General features: G+C 39.5%; 1 protein-coding gene across 4 annotated transcripts in view; it reads left to right on the forward strand.

The window, feature by feature from the left end:
- The window catches only part of Chrdl1 (chordin like 1), a 112758-nt gene that overhangs the window by 29475 nt on the left and 66931 nt on the right, over nucleotides 1–16352 (forward strand). For all 4 annotated transcript variants that reach the window (XM_075957478.1, XM_075957475.1, XM_075957476.1 and 1 more), the window contains exon 4: nucleotides 815–908. In XM_075957478.1, coding sequence (XP_075813593.1) covers nucleotides 815–908 — 94 coding nt within the window. The remainder of the gene's footprint in view (nucleotides 1–814; nucleotides 909–16352) is intronic.

Below are 16352 nucleotides of genomic sequence, written 5' to 3' on the forward strand. Positions count from 1 at the left end.
CATACTCTCTCTGTGGACTTCACCACCCGCCACCCTGTAACAGCCTAACAGATGAAAGTCACCCTTCCTTCAGATGAATTATGGATGGGAAATGTAAATGTAAAATGTATTCCCAAAGCTTGCTTTGTTCTGGCAATGACTGAGAGCTGTCAGAGTTGGGTTCATGTATCTCTAAGTCATACAGGGACCAGGTTGCCTCATCCAGACATAATAGTTGATCAGCTCAAATTCTAGTCCTAGCTTGTTCTCAGAAGCAAATGTTGGCTGAAAAAAGAAATGAGGAGAGGAGTCACGCAGCCTACTGAATCAAGGCAGAGTTGGTTCTTGTAGAGTGCAAGGACTCGCATGCTAGGGATGTCTCTGTGCACAAGGCTGGGAAGCAGCTCCCGGGGGACCTATTACTCACCACCCCTTCTCTTCCATGGCATCAGGCAGGTGGTTATGAAATCAGAATAGGCTCTTGGAAAAGTCATGCCGCTAGAACTGGGAAGGGTAGAACTATCCCAGAGCCAGGCCAGAGGAAGCCTCCCATATTTAATAGGAAGCTTTGAAAACTGGGACTGTTGAACCCAGCCTTTGACAAAGTATGCTGATATGCTTCCAACCAATCCAGCAGAGGTGCTAAGAGTGAGCAAAGGAGTTTGGTTTTTTAGTTATTTTTTTTTAAGAAGGATGATTACATTCAGATTCTTGGGAAATGCATTATTCACTGTCTGGGTGAGTCCCTGCATGACTGTTTCCCAAACTGGCAGAATCCCAGTGACCTTTGAAAGACATTTTTTCTCTCTCTCTTATTCTGCCTTTTCTCTTTCAGAACGGGAATGTGCTTTGCAGCCGAGTCAGATGTCCAAGTCTCCATTGCCTCTCACCCGTGCATATCCCTCATCTGTGTTGCCCCCGTTGCCCAGGTAATCCAGTGTGCCTCTCTTTCCTCAAACTGTGTGTCTCTGCTTTTCCTCTTCACCTAACCCGGCTAATCTTCCTAAACTCCCCTAGAAGGGAAACTTCCAGTCAGAAATAACAATAGAACACTTTTAGACAACTTAAGCTGGCCCCCTAAATACACTTTATAGCCCAAATGGGACACATTCTGGGTTCTAATATATTATTGGGTACCTAGTAACAGATTTTCATTGGGCTTTTAATCATTTGAAAGGGAATGAAAAGGGAAAAAGGAATTATAGCTATAAACAGCCTCTTCCTGCCCTGGGCAGTGGGTAACAGGGGGGTTGTATCATTGTGGCACGTATCCTATACAATTAGTGCTGGAATTGCATCCAAGCATAGCTTCAAAATGATGAGAAGCTGTTCATAAATCAAAGGAACTGAACCAGTAAGGTTTATGGCAGCATAAAGCTTCCTGCCTGCTGGACAGTCACCTCCTCCACACTGCACAGTTATTAGGTACACACTGTTAAGAGCAGAACTGGGGAGAGCCAGCTAGAAGCTTTTTCACATGGTCGTTCAGAAGGCTGCTTTCACAGTGTGTGCTTAGAGAACTTTTCTGAGGTATTTTGCCCCCTCAATTACACTTTATTCTGAAATGACTGCTGCCTGGTTCCTGCACTGAAGGCCTGGAACCATGGAGAAATTCAGAGAATGTCTGCCAGTCCAATGGCATCCCAAGGAAAAGCTATCTAACAGTCTTAAGATCTGCAAATCAAGGCCCTTCGATCTTCTAGGTTTATTCATTATGCCATAGAACAGAATTATCAAGATGAAGGCTCCTGAGTGGACTTTAGGGAGTCAGAGAACTCTTAGAAATTATTAGAATGCTTTCAATTTACTGTGTACTACTTTATTGATACTACTTTATAAACTATACTTTTATCTCCTAGTAAATACATTCCAACAAACAGGCATTTTTTTCAAAGGTGACAAAATATCACACACAGATCTATCATTTTTTGAATCTTTGTTGATGATAGTACATGCATCTAGACACAAGGAACTGACCAATCTGAAAGTTACCTTTCAGAGTAAATTCCTACATGTTCTTGCTGTTTTTTAAATGTGTTCATTTGCTTCTGCTTAAACTGAATTTCATGAGGCTCTGGCAAATGAGAGAGTAGTATTTCTGAGTAAATGGCTACTCTGGAGATCTTTTCTTTAGTCTGCCAGATAACTAACCTACTAAATCACTATAAAACCTCTCTAAGAAGTCTCACAAATTGGCCTAATGTTAATAGGATCTTATCTAAACCACAACTTTGTAAATCATGGATTATCAGTAGAAAACAATTATTGACTAAAAATGGAATGTAGAGGCTAGCAGCTATTGTAACAGAAAAAGGAACGTGTTAAGAGAGTTGAGATTGTAAATACCCAGAGGGAAATGTAAAATAAAATGACTTAAAAGCTAGTGTTAGAGTGCACAGAAACAAGCTTTGTTTTTTCTTGCCTTGCTCTTGCAGTTTGCTTCTGAGAAAGTTAATATTTCTTCATTGTGCAATCTCTTTCTATGAGTAGTAGTGCCAATGTTCTCTAACCCTTACACACAAAATGTCTGATGCCATCCTTGAGTGATAGTTTAACTGGGTATAAAATTTTAGGTACATACTCATTTTCCCTCAGCACTTTGAACTTATTTCTAAATGGCTTCCTGTCTTCTTTTTTATTGATAAAAAATGAACTATTTAATTTTAGTTCTGTTTTAGGCCTTTTTTATCTAGAACTATTTCCTCTTTTACTATGATGAGCATACTAAAATGTGTTTATGTATAACTTATGTTCCTTTAGTCTGTTTGGTATGATTGCTTTTTGCTGTTTTTTTTTAATTTGTTTGATTTTTTTTGAAACAGCATCTCTCTACATAAGTCCTGGCTGTCCTACAACTCACTATGTAGATCAAGTTGGCCTCGAACTCACAGAGATCTACCTGTCTTTGTCTCCCAAGTACTGAGATTAAAGGTGTGCCCTAGCATGCCTGGTGGTATGGTTGTTTTTCAGTCAAAGTACTTAGAAATCTATTTGTTAGTTGTCATTTTTATAAAAATAATAATTTCTCTTCTATCAGTGATTCTTAACCTCCCTAATGTTATGATCCTTTAATGCAATTCCTCTTGTTGTGGTGATTCCCAGCCATACAATTATTACATTGCTACTTCATAACTGTAATTTTGCTACTGTTATGAATTACAATATAAATATATGACATTCAGGATATCTAATTATCTGATATGTGAGCCTTGTGAGTGTCAAAACTCAAAGGCTGAAAATCCCCCCCCCCATTTAATTTTTTGAGAAAAGCTTCCATGTCTCCCACACTGGCCTTCCTGGTAATCCTACCTCAACCTTCCCAGTGCTTTAAAAGTGTCTTTCATGTATTTTTTCACCTCATTTAATCTGTCCTCTGTGTCTCCTAATGTCTCATTTGCTTTTGAAGTTTCCTGTCTTAGTTCTGAATTTTTCTTGTTTTCCTAGTTGTTGTTTAAAAGCTTATTCTCTATGAGATTTTTTTAAATCTAGAATGAGCCCTTTATTCCTTCACAAATGATTGTATTAGGCCTTTTGACAGACACTTTTAGTTCTAAACTTGGAGTTTGCTTGTCTCAGACTAGATTTTTCCTGCCTTGATATTTTGTTTCTACTTTTGTTTTAATGTGAGGTACTATTCTGTCATAATGTCCTTGAAGTGGGACCTCAACTACACCTGCCAACCCAGTGTATTTTGGAGAACAACACAGTGTGGGCAGAATTATGTTGGAGCCTTTTAGATGTGAGACAAGTGACTTTGGTCCCCAAACCATGTTAGTCACATTGTTATTGTTATGACAATAAATGTGAGAAATCCCAAATTAACTGAAAAGTAAAAGGGTTATTTCAGCTCACATTTTCAGAGGTTTCAGCCCAGAGTCATTTGGCTGTGTCGCTTTTGGATTTGGGAAGGCTAGCATGATGGGAAGCATTTAGTGAAAGAAGTTGCTTATGCAGCCTCAGGCAGGCATCAGGCAGGGCAAAGATGAAAGAGAGATCAGAACTTCAATATTTCCTTCAAGGAAATGCCCCCCTGCCAGGATCTAACGTCTTTCCAGTAGGCCTCAGACTCTAAAGGTTCTGCTCCATCTTAGTAGTGCAAACATATTAGCACTGAAGACTTCAACATTAGGCCTTTCAGGGACAATAAAGATCCGAAGCCTAACACCAGCATCACAGAGAAATCATACACAGACTCTAATTGCACCTTAGCTGTGTAGCTCCACCTATCTGTATGTTGTCCCAGCTGCAAGCTGACCGTTAGATTTCAGTCATTACTGAACTCCACTACATCTGATTCCACAAAATATTTCACTTTATTTATATGGGTTCTTTTCCTTTAAATTTCCATTCTTTTTTTTTTAAGTTTTGTATCATCATAGTTCTTCATTTGGAAATGAACCGTGAGGTTTTTCACGTGTTCTCTTTGCCATATTGAACCAGAGTGCAAGCAGTTGCCTTTGTCGTTCTAATAAAAGACAACAAGAGCATACGATTTAAATCATAGTGGACAAGAGGGGATTTGATAAAAAGAAGAAATTTGCTATGCAGTTTTTATCTCTATTCTACTATATGGAGGTTCTTATTCTCTTTACTGAATATTTCTATAAATAAACAGTGCCTACTCATGTGAGATAGAGTGTCATAATCCTGTTTTGAGACAGGACAGTAAATTTGATAACACTTCTATACTCTTTCCACTCCAGTGTTTATTAGGAATGAAGAAACGCATGCCTTCAGGGACACAGAAATTTTTGATCAAAGAATAGGCACTAGAATTAGAACTATCATATTAGCCAGCACTTATCTCCTAGAACAGAGGTTTATACACATTCGTGTTCACTGTTGTTCTATTCACTGCTTCTAGAAAATGGAGTCAGCCTAGACAATTGCTCGCAGATGAAAAGCCAATGAAAAAGTAGTACATACCTATAATGGAATTTTATTCAGCCATAAAGGAAAACAAAATTATAGGGTATACAGGGCACTCAATGGAACTGCGAAGTAACCCAGACTCAGAAAGCTAAATGTACTATTTTCTGTTTCTTATGTATATCCTAGCTTCTAATACTTGTATATGCATATCTGCATGAGTGAACACAGATAAAGGAAAACTAGAAATGACCCCATGAAAGAGGAAAAAGAAGCTTTTAGGGAGAGCAATGGGCAAGGTAGTCCAACACCTGTGATATGAGAAGAGAAGGAGAAATCCTCCTGGGAGAAAGGATGCAAGCAGGGAGAGAAACAGAGATCATAGAGAGGAGTAAGGAGGGGTGGTCCAACCAAAGCCATGTGTGAAAATGACACGAGGAAAACTGTTACTTTATATATTAAAGTTAAAAATAAAATTATATAAAATCTGTAGTTATCAATAGGAAGACAGGGGCGAGAGAGAGAATGAGGTTGAACATGATCCATAGAGTGAAAACAGTGATCTCCATAGTGGCCAAGAGCACTGTGACAAGGGAGGACTCATGACACGCTTAGTGGAAGGGTTCTAAGTATCATGCTTAGAGAAGATAGGCTATATATTCCCACTTGGTTTTTTTTTTCTTTTTCTTCCCATAACTTTCTTTGTAAAGGCTTTACTCTCAAATTTCCCAAGGGTCTTACTTATGTTTGAGGTTGTACCCTGCAGCTCCTGTAAAGTACAGAAATCTGCATATGCAGACTGCTTTTTCAGAACTGCCAGCAGAAAATACACACTGACTTCCATGAAGAACAAACGAGGAGTGTTTTCTTCCTTTGGTCCCATACCACCAGCCTCTGCTGTGCCTGAAGAAGCTGGCATTTCCCAGAGGCTAGAACATTCTAGGGAGAATCTAAACTACCAGGAGTCATGGATGACCTCTAGCCAGGACTGTATTGTGGTTCTGGAGAAGTCTATAACAACGAAATATTAGGGTGAAGAAGTAGTAAAGAAAGAACAGGAAAAAAATGAAATTTCTTTCTTTTTGCTTTTATATACATTTTTGCCACCCAGAGAATTTCCTACTGACCAAGATCCTAAACCATAATTTTTACATAAGATTCTTAATGTTTATTGCATGAGAGTTTGCTATTCAGAATTAATAAATTTGTGTTCCTTTGGAGGTGTTCCAGCATTCCTCGGTTATTAAAGGGTTGTTATAAAATGGCCAAAATAGCTGATTTGATCTGGTTACCAGCGACCTAATCCACAATGTTTTCTTTCTGCTAGGTGTGAAGACATTTGGCTCTTTGACATGATTTTATTAGTGATAGGGACATTGTGGTTTTGCCTCTTATATCCCAGTCTTTTTTATTCCTGGTGTGGTAAGAAAACGTCTTTCCCAGTGATACACTGTATTCTTATAAGGGAAAGACTGGAAATCCTCTTTCAGTTCTCTCTTATGTGAGTTGGGAGTAAACTTGCAAACACAGGCATTTCTGCTCTAAGGTAATAGGTGAATTTCTACCTGGAAACATTACTTAAAATGGGGAGAGATAGAATTCTTAAAGGGAGTGGGATTAAGAACAAAAAGGTCCAAATAAGGAAAATTAATTAGGACAGTATTAAAGCTGTCTGAGAATAGTTCTGATCCTAAGCAAAGATAATGGTGATAGAAGGAAGTAGAGGACTGTGAAAGCCATAGCTAAATGCTGCATTGGTAGAACCTAGGAGAATAGCTGTTGAAAGTTGTGAGGTCAGGGTATGAGGGAAGAGATCACAGAGATGATCCCATTCTTTCTTGCTTACACTAGAAGCAGCTAAGTAGCCACAAAATTCTCTTGTCCAGTTTCTAATAACCAACTCATTTTCCTTGAATTTTCAGTGACTCTTTAAAAGTGGCACATGAGCACTCACGTGCAGATTTACTTTCCCCAGTCAGCTTCAGCTGAGACTTGCCTTTGCTGGTAAACCCTTTCTTGTTGTCATTGTTGTGTTGGCTACAACTGTATTTGTGTCTCATTAGCAAGGCAGAGGGCAGCAATTTTCATTTTTATGAAGACAGCCCCCAGCTCATGCACAGGATGTGTTCCAAAAGTTCCTTTTTAAGTTAATTATTTGGAACCTACAGTGCATTTCCCCATAGAAACAGCCTTATACATAGTGATTAGGCTCCCAGGCTAGTCCACAAAGGCCAGCTTAGTTCATAATGTAACTGAGTGTATGGATTTTGACAAGGGAAATTAGGTAGAAATAATACTGTTGCAAATAAAATAAAAACAATAATTTGAAAAGAAGTAGTTTGAGAGTTTTGTTTTCCTTGAAGGACAGTTCTTGATGAACATGACATTTAATCCTAAGAGGACAAAGTACAATAGATGAAAATTGGATGCTGCAGCTTTTAAAATGCATTTTAAGTAATGTTTCTGGGTAGGGAGTTAAAATGATAATAATAATCAGTATTTTGTCCCTTGTAGAAAAAATTGAAAGTTGAAAAATATATTTTAAAAACTAAATCACGAGTAATTGTAATGCCAGAAAGAGCTACTTTTAACAAATGTCTATCTTCACTTTTTTTCTTAGTATATGCAATTTTATAGGGCATGTTCACTGTACAATGTGATAACTTTCAGAAGGGCATTTTGATTCATGTGCTAGTATGTACTTGCGTAATTCTGACCCTCATTCATCTATCCTGTTCCCCACTACTCATCCCCTTCCTTTTCCTCAATGGTTCCTCTTCTACTTTCTTATAGATCATGTTCAACCTCATTCTCTCTCCCCTTGTCTTTCTATTGATAAATACAAATTTTATATAATTTTATTTTTAACTTTAACATATAAAGTAACAGTTTTCTTTGTGTCATTTTCACACATGGTTTTGGTTGGACCACCCTCTCCTTACTCTTCTGTCCTTCAAGGTGGAGCCTCTATTTTTGTAATATTCTTTTATTGCAAATGTAAGAAGCCCCTTTAGTTCCACTAGTATTTTATTAATATACTGTTTTGTAAGTATTCCAGTTATAGATTTTATAAGTCAAGAGTTGTTTTCTCCAATCTTGCTTACACTAGAAGCAGCTACATAGCCACAAAAATCTCTTTTCCAGTTTCTAATAACCAACTCATTTTCCTTGAATTTTCAGTGACTCTTTAAAAGTGGCACATGAGCACTCACGTGCAGATTTATTTTCCCCAGTCAGCTTCAGCTTAGACTTGCCTTTGTTGGTAAACCCTTTCTTGTTGTCATTGATGTGTTGGCTAAAAAACTCAAACTATTTCTTTACCCTAAACATACACTGCATAGTTAGTTCTCATTCCCCTTACCCTCCGCTCCTATGAAGAACTAATCTACTTTCTGAATCTGTGGATTTGACTATTCATGAGTTCTCAGGAATGAATTCATTCAGTAGGTGGAGTTTGACTTGTGGCTTCTTTCTCTTAGCCTTGAAAAAATGCTTTCAAGGCTCTCATCCATGTTATAGCACGTGCCAATGTTGCATTCCTTTTTATGGATGAATAACATCCACGGTATGGTCATACTACTTGCTTCAGTCACTGTTAAATCGCTATAAAGAGACAGCACAGCCAAGCCAGCTCTAAAGGAAAGCATTTAATTAATGACTTGCTTACCAATTCAGAGGGGAGCATGGTGGCTCACATAGGGCTGGAGTAGTCGCTGAGAACTTGATCCTGATCAGCACGCAGAGGGCGAGGTCTGGAAGAGGGAGCAACAAAGAGACACTGGGCTATCATGAACTTTTGACACCTCTAAGTCCACCCCCAGTAGCATACCCCCTCCAACAAGGACACACCTCCTAGTCGTTCCAAACACTTCACTAACTAGGGACTAAGTATACAAATATATGAGCCCATGAGGGCCATTCTGATTCAGTCCACCACAGCAGTTTTCTTATCAGTTAATCAGTTGGTATTCATTTTGGTTGATTTCACTATTTGGCAGTTGGGAACCATTCTGCTATTAATATTTGGCTACAAGATTTTGTGTGGCAGTGTTTTTAGTTCTTTTGGGTAGATAACTAGGAGTGGAATTTCTAGATCATTCCTAAATCATTCTAGAATCTCTTAAAAATTTTTAGACTGCTTTGTTTTTTATTTTGATTTGTGTATCTTAACTATGTTGTGTGTGGTATGTATTTGTATGCATGTTTTCATGAGTGAGAGAGTATGTGTGCAGATATTTGTGTTTGTAAATAATGGCTCAAGGCTGAAGTTGAATGATTTCCTTGACCACTCTCCACCATAGGTATTGAAGTAGGATCACCAGTTTGACACTTCTGGCTAGCCAGCTTGCTCTTGGTATCCCCTTTCTCTTGTTCTGTTCTGGGATTACAGCTGGGCCAGCATCCCTACCTGCCTTGTTATATGAATTGTGAGGATCTGAAGTCTTCATGTTTGTGTGGCAAGCACTTTACCCACTGAGCTACCTCATCAGCAACTCCCTCCCTCCATCTCTGCTTTGTTATTCTTGCCATTATCTATTTCTGTTCATCATTCCTTTCTCCTCACTTCCTGCACTACTTTTTGGATTCTTTATTCACCTACCTTTTGTATTTCATTGAAAATGTTGATGACCTTTAAACAGCCAATTAACTTTTATTCTTTTTCTCTAGTTGATAGCTACTATAACTGTGGTATGAAACATAATCAACCCAGGGAAATTTCTTTCTTCCATCTACCCTTTCCTTCAATTCCTTTTCCTTCCCCTTCTTTCTTTCCTTTTCTTTCCTTCTCTCTCTCTCTCTCTCTCTCTCTCTCTCTCTCTCGCTTGCTCTCTCTCTCTCTCGCTCTCTCTCTTTCTTTCTTTCCTTGTTTCTGAAATTGTATTTTAATTACAAAATTTCTCCCTTCAATTTCCTCCTTTCAAACCCTCCCATATACTACTCCCCACTCTTTTTCAAATTCATGGACTCTCTTTTCTTTAGTTGGTATTGCATGCATATATGTATTTGTATATACATCTGTATTCCAAAATATAACCTGCTGAATCCATACACTCTTACTTGCATTTTTACAAGGCTGACCATTTGGTACTGGAAAACCAATTGATATGCCCCTCCCTTGGGAGGACTACCTCTCATGCTCCCAGCTTTATTCAGTTACCTGTAGTTCTTTGTGATGGTTGAGGCTTTGTGGGATTTTCCTCCTGTGCAGTTTGGCATTTTCATTGGTGTCCTTCTTGTTCGGATCAAGTGGGGCAAACATGTTGGTCAGACTCTATGGGTGTAGTTTCTGCAGAAAGTTAGCATGTTATGAGGAGGAGAGGTTGACAAGGTAGGATGGAGAGAAAAAGGGTGGAGTATAATTAAAATGCATTTGGCATACATTCATGAAATTGTCAAAGAATACAATTAATTTTTTAAATGGTTCACATATTAAAACAAAGCAAAATTGTTGCTAGACCTGGTAACTTATTTTCATAATATCAGCACTTGGGAAACTGAGATAGGAAGATGGTGAGCTCATGGCCAACTTGGGGCATATAATGGGTCCCTGTGCCAACAAACAAAACTGTTCTAAAGTTAATTCCTTTGCATCTTCAAAAGTCAGGGACATTTTGAAAGGCACAGCGGCACACACCTTCAGTCTTAGAACTTGGGAGGGTGTCTTAGTTAGGGTTTCTATTGATGTGAAGAGACACCATGACCATGAGAACTCTAATAAAGGAAAACATTTAATGTGGGCTGGATTACAGATCAGAGGGTTAGTCCATTATCATCACGGCAGGAAGCATCGTGGCATGCAGGCAGACATGGTGCTGGAAAAGGAGTTAAAAATTCTACATCTGGATCCTTGGGCAGCAGGAAGAGAGACTGAGGCACACTGGGCCTGACTTGATCATCCAATAACTCAAAGCCCACCCCTAGTGATGCATTTCCTCCAACAAGGCCACATCTACTCCAACATGGCCACACCTCCCAATATGCCACTCCCTAAGAGCCTCTGGGGGCCATTTCATTTCAAATCACCACAGAGGCAAAGGCAGGTGGATCTCTGAGCTAGAGGCCATCCTGGTTTGCATAGTGAGTTCCAGGCCATCAGGAGCTACATAGTGCAGCTCCCTCTCATAAAAACAAAGAAATAAATAAAACCCAAAATGATTTGTTTGGGATGCAAAGCTACCCGGAAGTATAAAGATTCAATACTATTGGCCTCTGGTTAATAGTTTATTTCATTTTATCACCATTATTCTATCATTAATATAAATTTTATTGCTCCTATGCAGATTGGTAGAGGTTGTCAAAGGCCATGTCTACTGCTGATCACTAGACCCTCTGTGTATGCTGACAGCGCTCTTAGACTCCTTTAATTATTCATGTTCTTTATTTCCGTAACTTTTCTCATATTCCTGATCTTTGGAGACTTTCTAAAATATGCAGTGTTAAATCTTTTTTCAAGGAAGTGTCACTTATCACTTTGCTTCAGATTAGGCATGTGACTTGCCTTTCACCAATAGTTTGATTTCCCGTATAAGAAGAAGGTTTTTAGGAACAGTATGGTCTTCTGCTGGTCTTCTGCAATGACAGAACACAGAGATCTTCACAAAGGCAGAAAAGGCAGCAGCTACTTCACAGTAATTTTTCCGCTTGTTTAACATATTCACAAAACCTCGTTTTGGGGTTTGGAGAGGCTTAGTAGTTGAGAGCACTTGCTGCTTGTCCCAAGGAGCTGAGTTCAGTCCCTAGTACTCCTGTAAGGCAGAGCACAGCTCTCTGTAACTCTAGCTCCAGGAGATCCAATTCCTTTGGCCTCCATGGACTCCTGTACTAACATGCCCATAACCACATGTAAAAACAGCACACACATACACGATTAAAAACTAATAAAATATTTTTTTTAAAAAAAAGCCTTCATTATTTTAATGATGTTTCTGGATGATGTTTTACAAAGTTTCCTCTAAAGATGACTTTATGGGTTGGTAATAGAATTTATTAGGGAAAATATTTGTATGGTCAAGCATATTTAGGATTTTCAGGATTACACTTCAATGGGCTACTTTCAAAGCAGGACTTTGTAGAACCATTAGTATATTAGCATGCATTATACATCAGAGACATGCGTTGGATGCAATGTTTCCCAAACTTGGCAAGCCATAGGACTTTTGGTAAAGTCCTTTGTAGGATTAGTGTTCTTAGATATGTATTTTAGAAAGTGTTAAACCATGTCACTCAGTTACTGAAAGCATGCATATTGCAGCAATAACCTGTTGGGTGTGCTGAGGAGGCAGTTCGAGTTTTACACTGTTTGCCTAACCTGCATAGAGCACTGAATTTCATCTCCAGCATAACATACAACTGGGTGAGGTACCTCATGCTTGTAATCTCAGCAGAGGCAGGAGGATTGGAAGGAAGCTCAAGGTTTTCCTTAGCCACAAAGAAACTGTGAGGCTAGCCTTATACATGAGACACTATTTGAAAGAAATAGTAGATCCTTTTTGTTTGTTTGCTTGTGATAAGGCTTCATTCCTGTACCCTATTTCTGTACCCTGGGATTCACTATGTAGCCAGTTGGCTTCAAACTCATGGCAGTTCTCTGCCTTCGCCACCTATGTACTTAGTTCAAATGGATAAGCAACCACAGTCAATTTTATATATAGTATCTTGGTGTGGAAGTGTTCCTTTGCATAACAGGCTATTTGTCCAAAAGTCATTGAATGAATACTATAATAGTTTAACATGTTGAAGGTCAACCTTGGGGGATATGATAAAATGTTAATTGTCAGGTCCCACACTGAAAATTCTGATCCAGTTGGGCTGTTAGTTTCATACATTTAACCCAGATACTCTATTAATGTCGTTGCTTGGGTTTGGAAAAGGCAGTAAAGTAATGGCTTCCAAGGGAGACTCTCAGAAAGGAGCTCAGGAGAACTAAGAGACCAGCAGTCCTCAGTACGACTACACTAGAGAGAGGACCCTGCAAGTCTTCCTAAGGCTGTGGGCCTGATGAGAACATTTTGCCCATGTAGCAATCCCTACGACTGCAGTGGCATGCATACAGTGTGCCATCTGGCCTGCCTTCCCCTGTTTTCCCAGCACTCCCACCCAAAGACTTCTGCCATCATGCACTTCAGAGGCCCTGGCGGTCATGTCCAGAAAGCAAGACCCTCCGTGGGGAGCTCCCCCTTCTACCCCACCCATTGTTCATGACTTGTTGTTGGCCAGAAATGAATGGCATTTCTCGGAATTAGCCCAGGAATTTCTGCTGATAAACAAATGTAACTCTCAAAGGGAAAAGCAATCAACATAGTTTGAAATAAAATCAGTGTTTTCAACTTAGTCTGTTTTCAACTTGGTTTTCAATAAGAGTCACATCTAGGGTATTTTAAGGAATGGATTAGTGAAATGTCCTTTAGTGGGTTTTTATCCTAGTAGCAGGCCTCATTCTTCAGCCAGGGCCTGTCCCCTACTGCAGTATGCAGAAGAGGTGGTTAGTACATCGATTTCTTGTGATCTGTGCACCCAAGTCCTGTTAAGCCAGCATACAAGCCTCATGCATCCCCATTTCCCTGCCAAGTTCAGACACCTAAGGTTGTCATCATTTCAGTGTCATTCTTCTTGTATAAACCTAGATTTCTGATATGTTCATTCATTTGTCATGTATGTGTTCATATGAGTATTGCATGGGGGCATGTATGCATGTGTGTACATGCATATTTGTGTGTGTAGGCCAGAGGTTAATGTCAGGTGTCGTCCTCCACCACTGCCCATCTTCCTTTTGGGATTGAAGGAGCCTTAATGAGTCAGGCTCTCCCTTTACCCAGGAGCCAGTGCTACAGAGCACCAGGCCTCTGCTTAACAACGGGGAGTTCTCTATTCATGGCAGAGGACATACCAGCTTCTAGGACATGTTGCCAGCTCTCAACCTTTACTTTGGGGTTATTTTAAAACCAATATGTTCTCAAAGTAACCAAATATCCTTGCTATCTGTTGCCTAGAGCCAAAGAGGTTCAGTTCAGGGTTTTGGATACAAAATAACAATAACCTAAAAGGATTGCCAGATTATTCGTAGTCACTAAAGTAAATAACAGTCTTTATTAGAATGATTTTTTATGATTTTTGTATTTAGGGCTTTTTTTTTTATACTGTCAGCTATTCCCTAAAAGGAACTTTCTCAACTGGCAGACATTGGGTGTCAAAGATTGAAATCTGTTCCAAAATACACCTCCTCTCTGTATTTGGCCATCTAAGTATTCTATTTTGTAAATGTCTTCTTGATGTGTTTATTGTCCCTTGTCTTTGCCACATGCACACTAAGGCCCGGAGGATGAGAAGGGATTCAGCCATATCTGTATGTCTGCTTGTAACACAAACGGGGCCTGCTTGTGGGGTTTCTGTCCTGCCCAGTTCCCCACAGCCAGCAAGCCCCCCAAAAAAATCACACAGAGATCTCCATAAGTTATAAGCTGATTGGCCCATTAGCTCAGGTTTCTTATTAGATCTTATGACTTATATTAACCCATTATTCTGATCTATTTTAGCCATATGGCTCAATACCTTTTTCAGCTGGCAGGTCACATCCTGGTTCCTCGGTGGTCTCCGCAGGACTGGGAGGAATCAACTGTTCTCCTTGCATCATTTCTACTTCCTGTCTGGTTTTCCTGCCTGGCCAATCAGTGTTTATTTAAAACATGATTGACAGAATTCAGACAATTCTCCTGCACCACTGCTTACGATGTATTTGGAGAAGTTGTCTTCTCTCAGAATTGAGCAGAGAATATAAAGGATCTATACACATCTTCTAAGGAAAACCTCTCTATCCAGGTTGTCCACAGGAATTGTGTGCCACCTCCACATCTGGAATGCTGGGATTGCAGGTCTATGCCACCATGCCTATCTTTTATTTTCACATCAGTGGAAGGGAAATGACATTTAAAAAGCAAAGATAAGGAAAATGTTCTACTTCCTTCTTACCCAACTTCCTTCCTGTTTATTCTCTTTTTATTTTTAAATTTTGTTCACTTCATTCCTTTCTCTTCTATTATGTAAAATATACATGGCATACAATTAATCAGGCCATTTTATGTTTACAGTTCTGTGTCATTCAAGAACATTGACCTTGTTATATAAGCATCATCAGCATTATGTTTATCCAGAATATTTTCCTTTTCCCAGACTGAAACTCTGCATACATTAAACTTGGATCCCCCACTTCATCTTTGCTCAGCTTCTGACAAATGTCTAACAATGGTCTATCTCTGTGAATTTTAATATTTTAAGTATCTCACATATGTGGAATTAGACATTTATTTGATCTTTTGTCATTGATCTATTTCATGTAACAGTCTTCAAAATTCATCCATGATGACTAGCCTCTCCTCTCCTCTCCTCTCCTCTCCTCTCCTCTCCTCTCCTCTCCTCTCCTCTCTTCTCTTCTCCTCTCCTCCCTTCCCCACCCATCTCCTCTTCTCTCCAAACCTTTTTTCTCTTCTCTTCCCCTCTCCTTTCTCCTTTCCTCCCCTCACTCTTCTCTTCTGACCCCTCCCCCTCCTCCCACTCTCTTCTCTCCTCTCTTACCCCCTCTATTCCTTTCTTTCTCCTTTCTTTCTGGCACTTGGAGTTAGAATTCAGAGTCTGGATGTATATACTAAGTAGTCTGACAAACTATACCCATTTTTAATTGAGAAGGGGTGCTGTGAAGAGTAGGTAACAAAACACAGAAAAAGAATTCATGAGGTAACCAAGGACTCTTGGAGGAATCTAGCAAATGTTGGTTTTTCAGAGCACGTGCCCTGTGGGATGAAGAAGAGTCCACAAAACAACAGCGACCATGACAAAGACAACCATGGCAGGTGGCAGCTAGCACTAATGGCTGTGAAATGCTGAATTTTACAAAGCACAAAATTCCATATTTCCACCTCTGAGGGACTGTCAGGGAGACTTCTATTAGAAACTGATTAACAGAAGCTTGTTGTCTGCTCTGGGGAAATTCACAGTCCCAGAAACGTGCCCTTGTTTCGCTTCATTCAGGGGAATAAATTTCTGAAGGCACTTTTTCTGCCATAGCTTTCTTAGGGAAATCATGTCTGGAACCATTCAATATGATTTTTATTATAAAAAGATAATTAAAGGATTAGATTATCAAGCCAATGAGACAATGTTGAAGGAAAACTGTAATTACTGAGCTTGCTGAAAGAAATACCAAGGGGACTTCAACAGCTTCAGAAAGATTAATGACTTTTGCCTTCTGTCTCCAAAAGGGGAACATAAACAGAAATGAACTTCGGCAAGAGAAAGTCCCTGGGAGGTACTCCCAGGCTTGAGGAGAGAAGCAGACACAAGTCAGTATATTGCATGCAGTTCGGTCTTTATATTGACTATAAGCGAGATGTGCATATGTGTCACAACAGTTAGTATGGTAAGAACCCCCAGTATATAGAGAAAGCACTGACTGGGGCTGACGTGGCACTTACTGCATCTGCCTGCTGATGATCTGGCAAACTGGTGTAAAA

This window comes from Microtus pennsylvanicus, chromosome X (genome assembly GCF_037038515.1).
Source record: "Microtus pennsylvanicus isolate mMicPen1 chromosome X, mMicPen1.hap1, whole genome shotgun sequence".
Lineage (NCBI taxonomy): Eukaryota > Metazoa > Chordata > Mammalia > Rodentia > Cricetidae > Microtus > Microtus pennsylvanicus.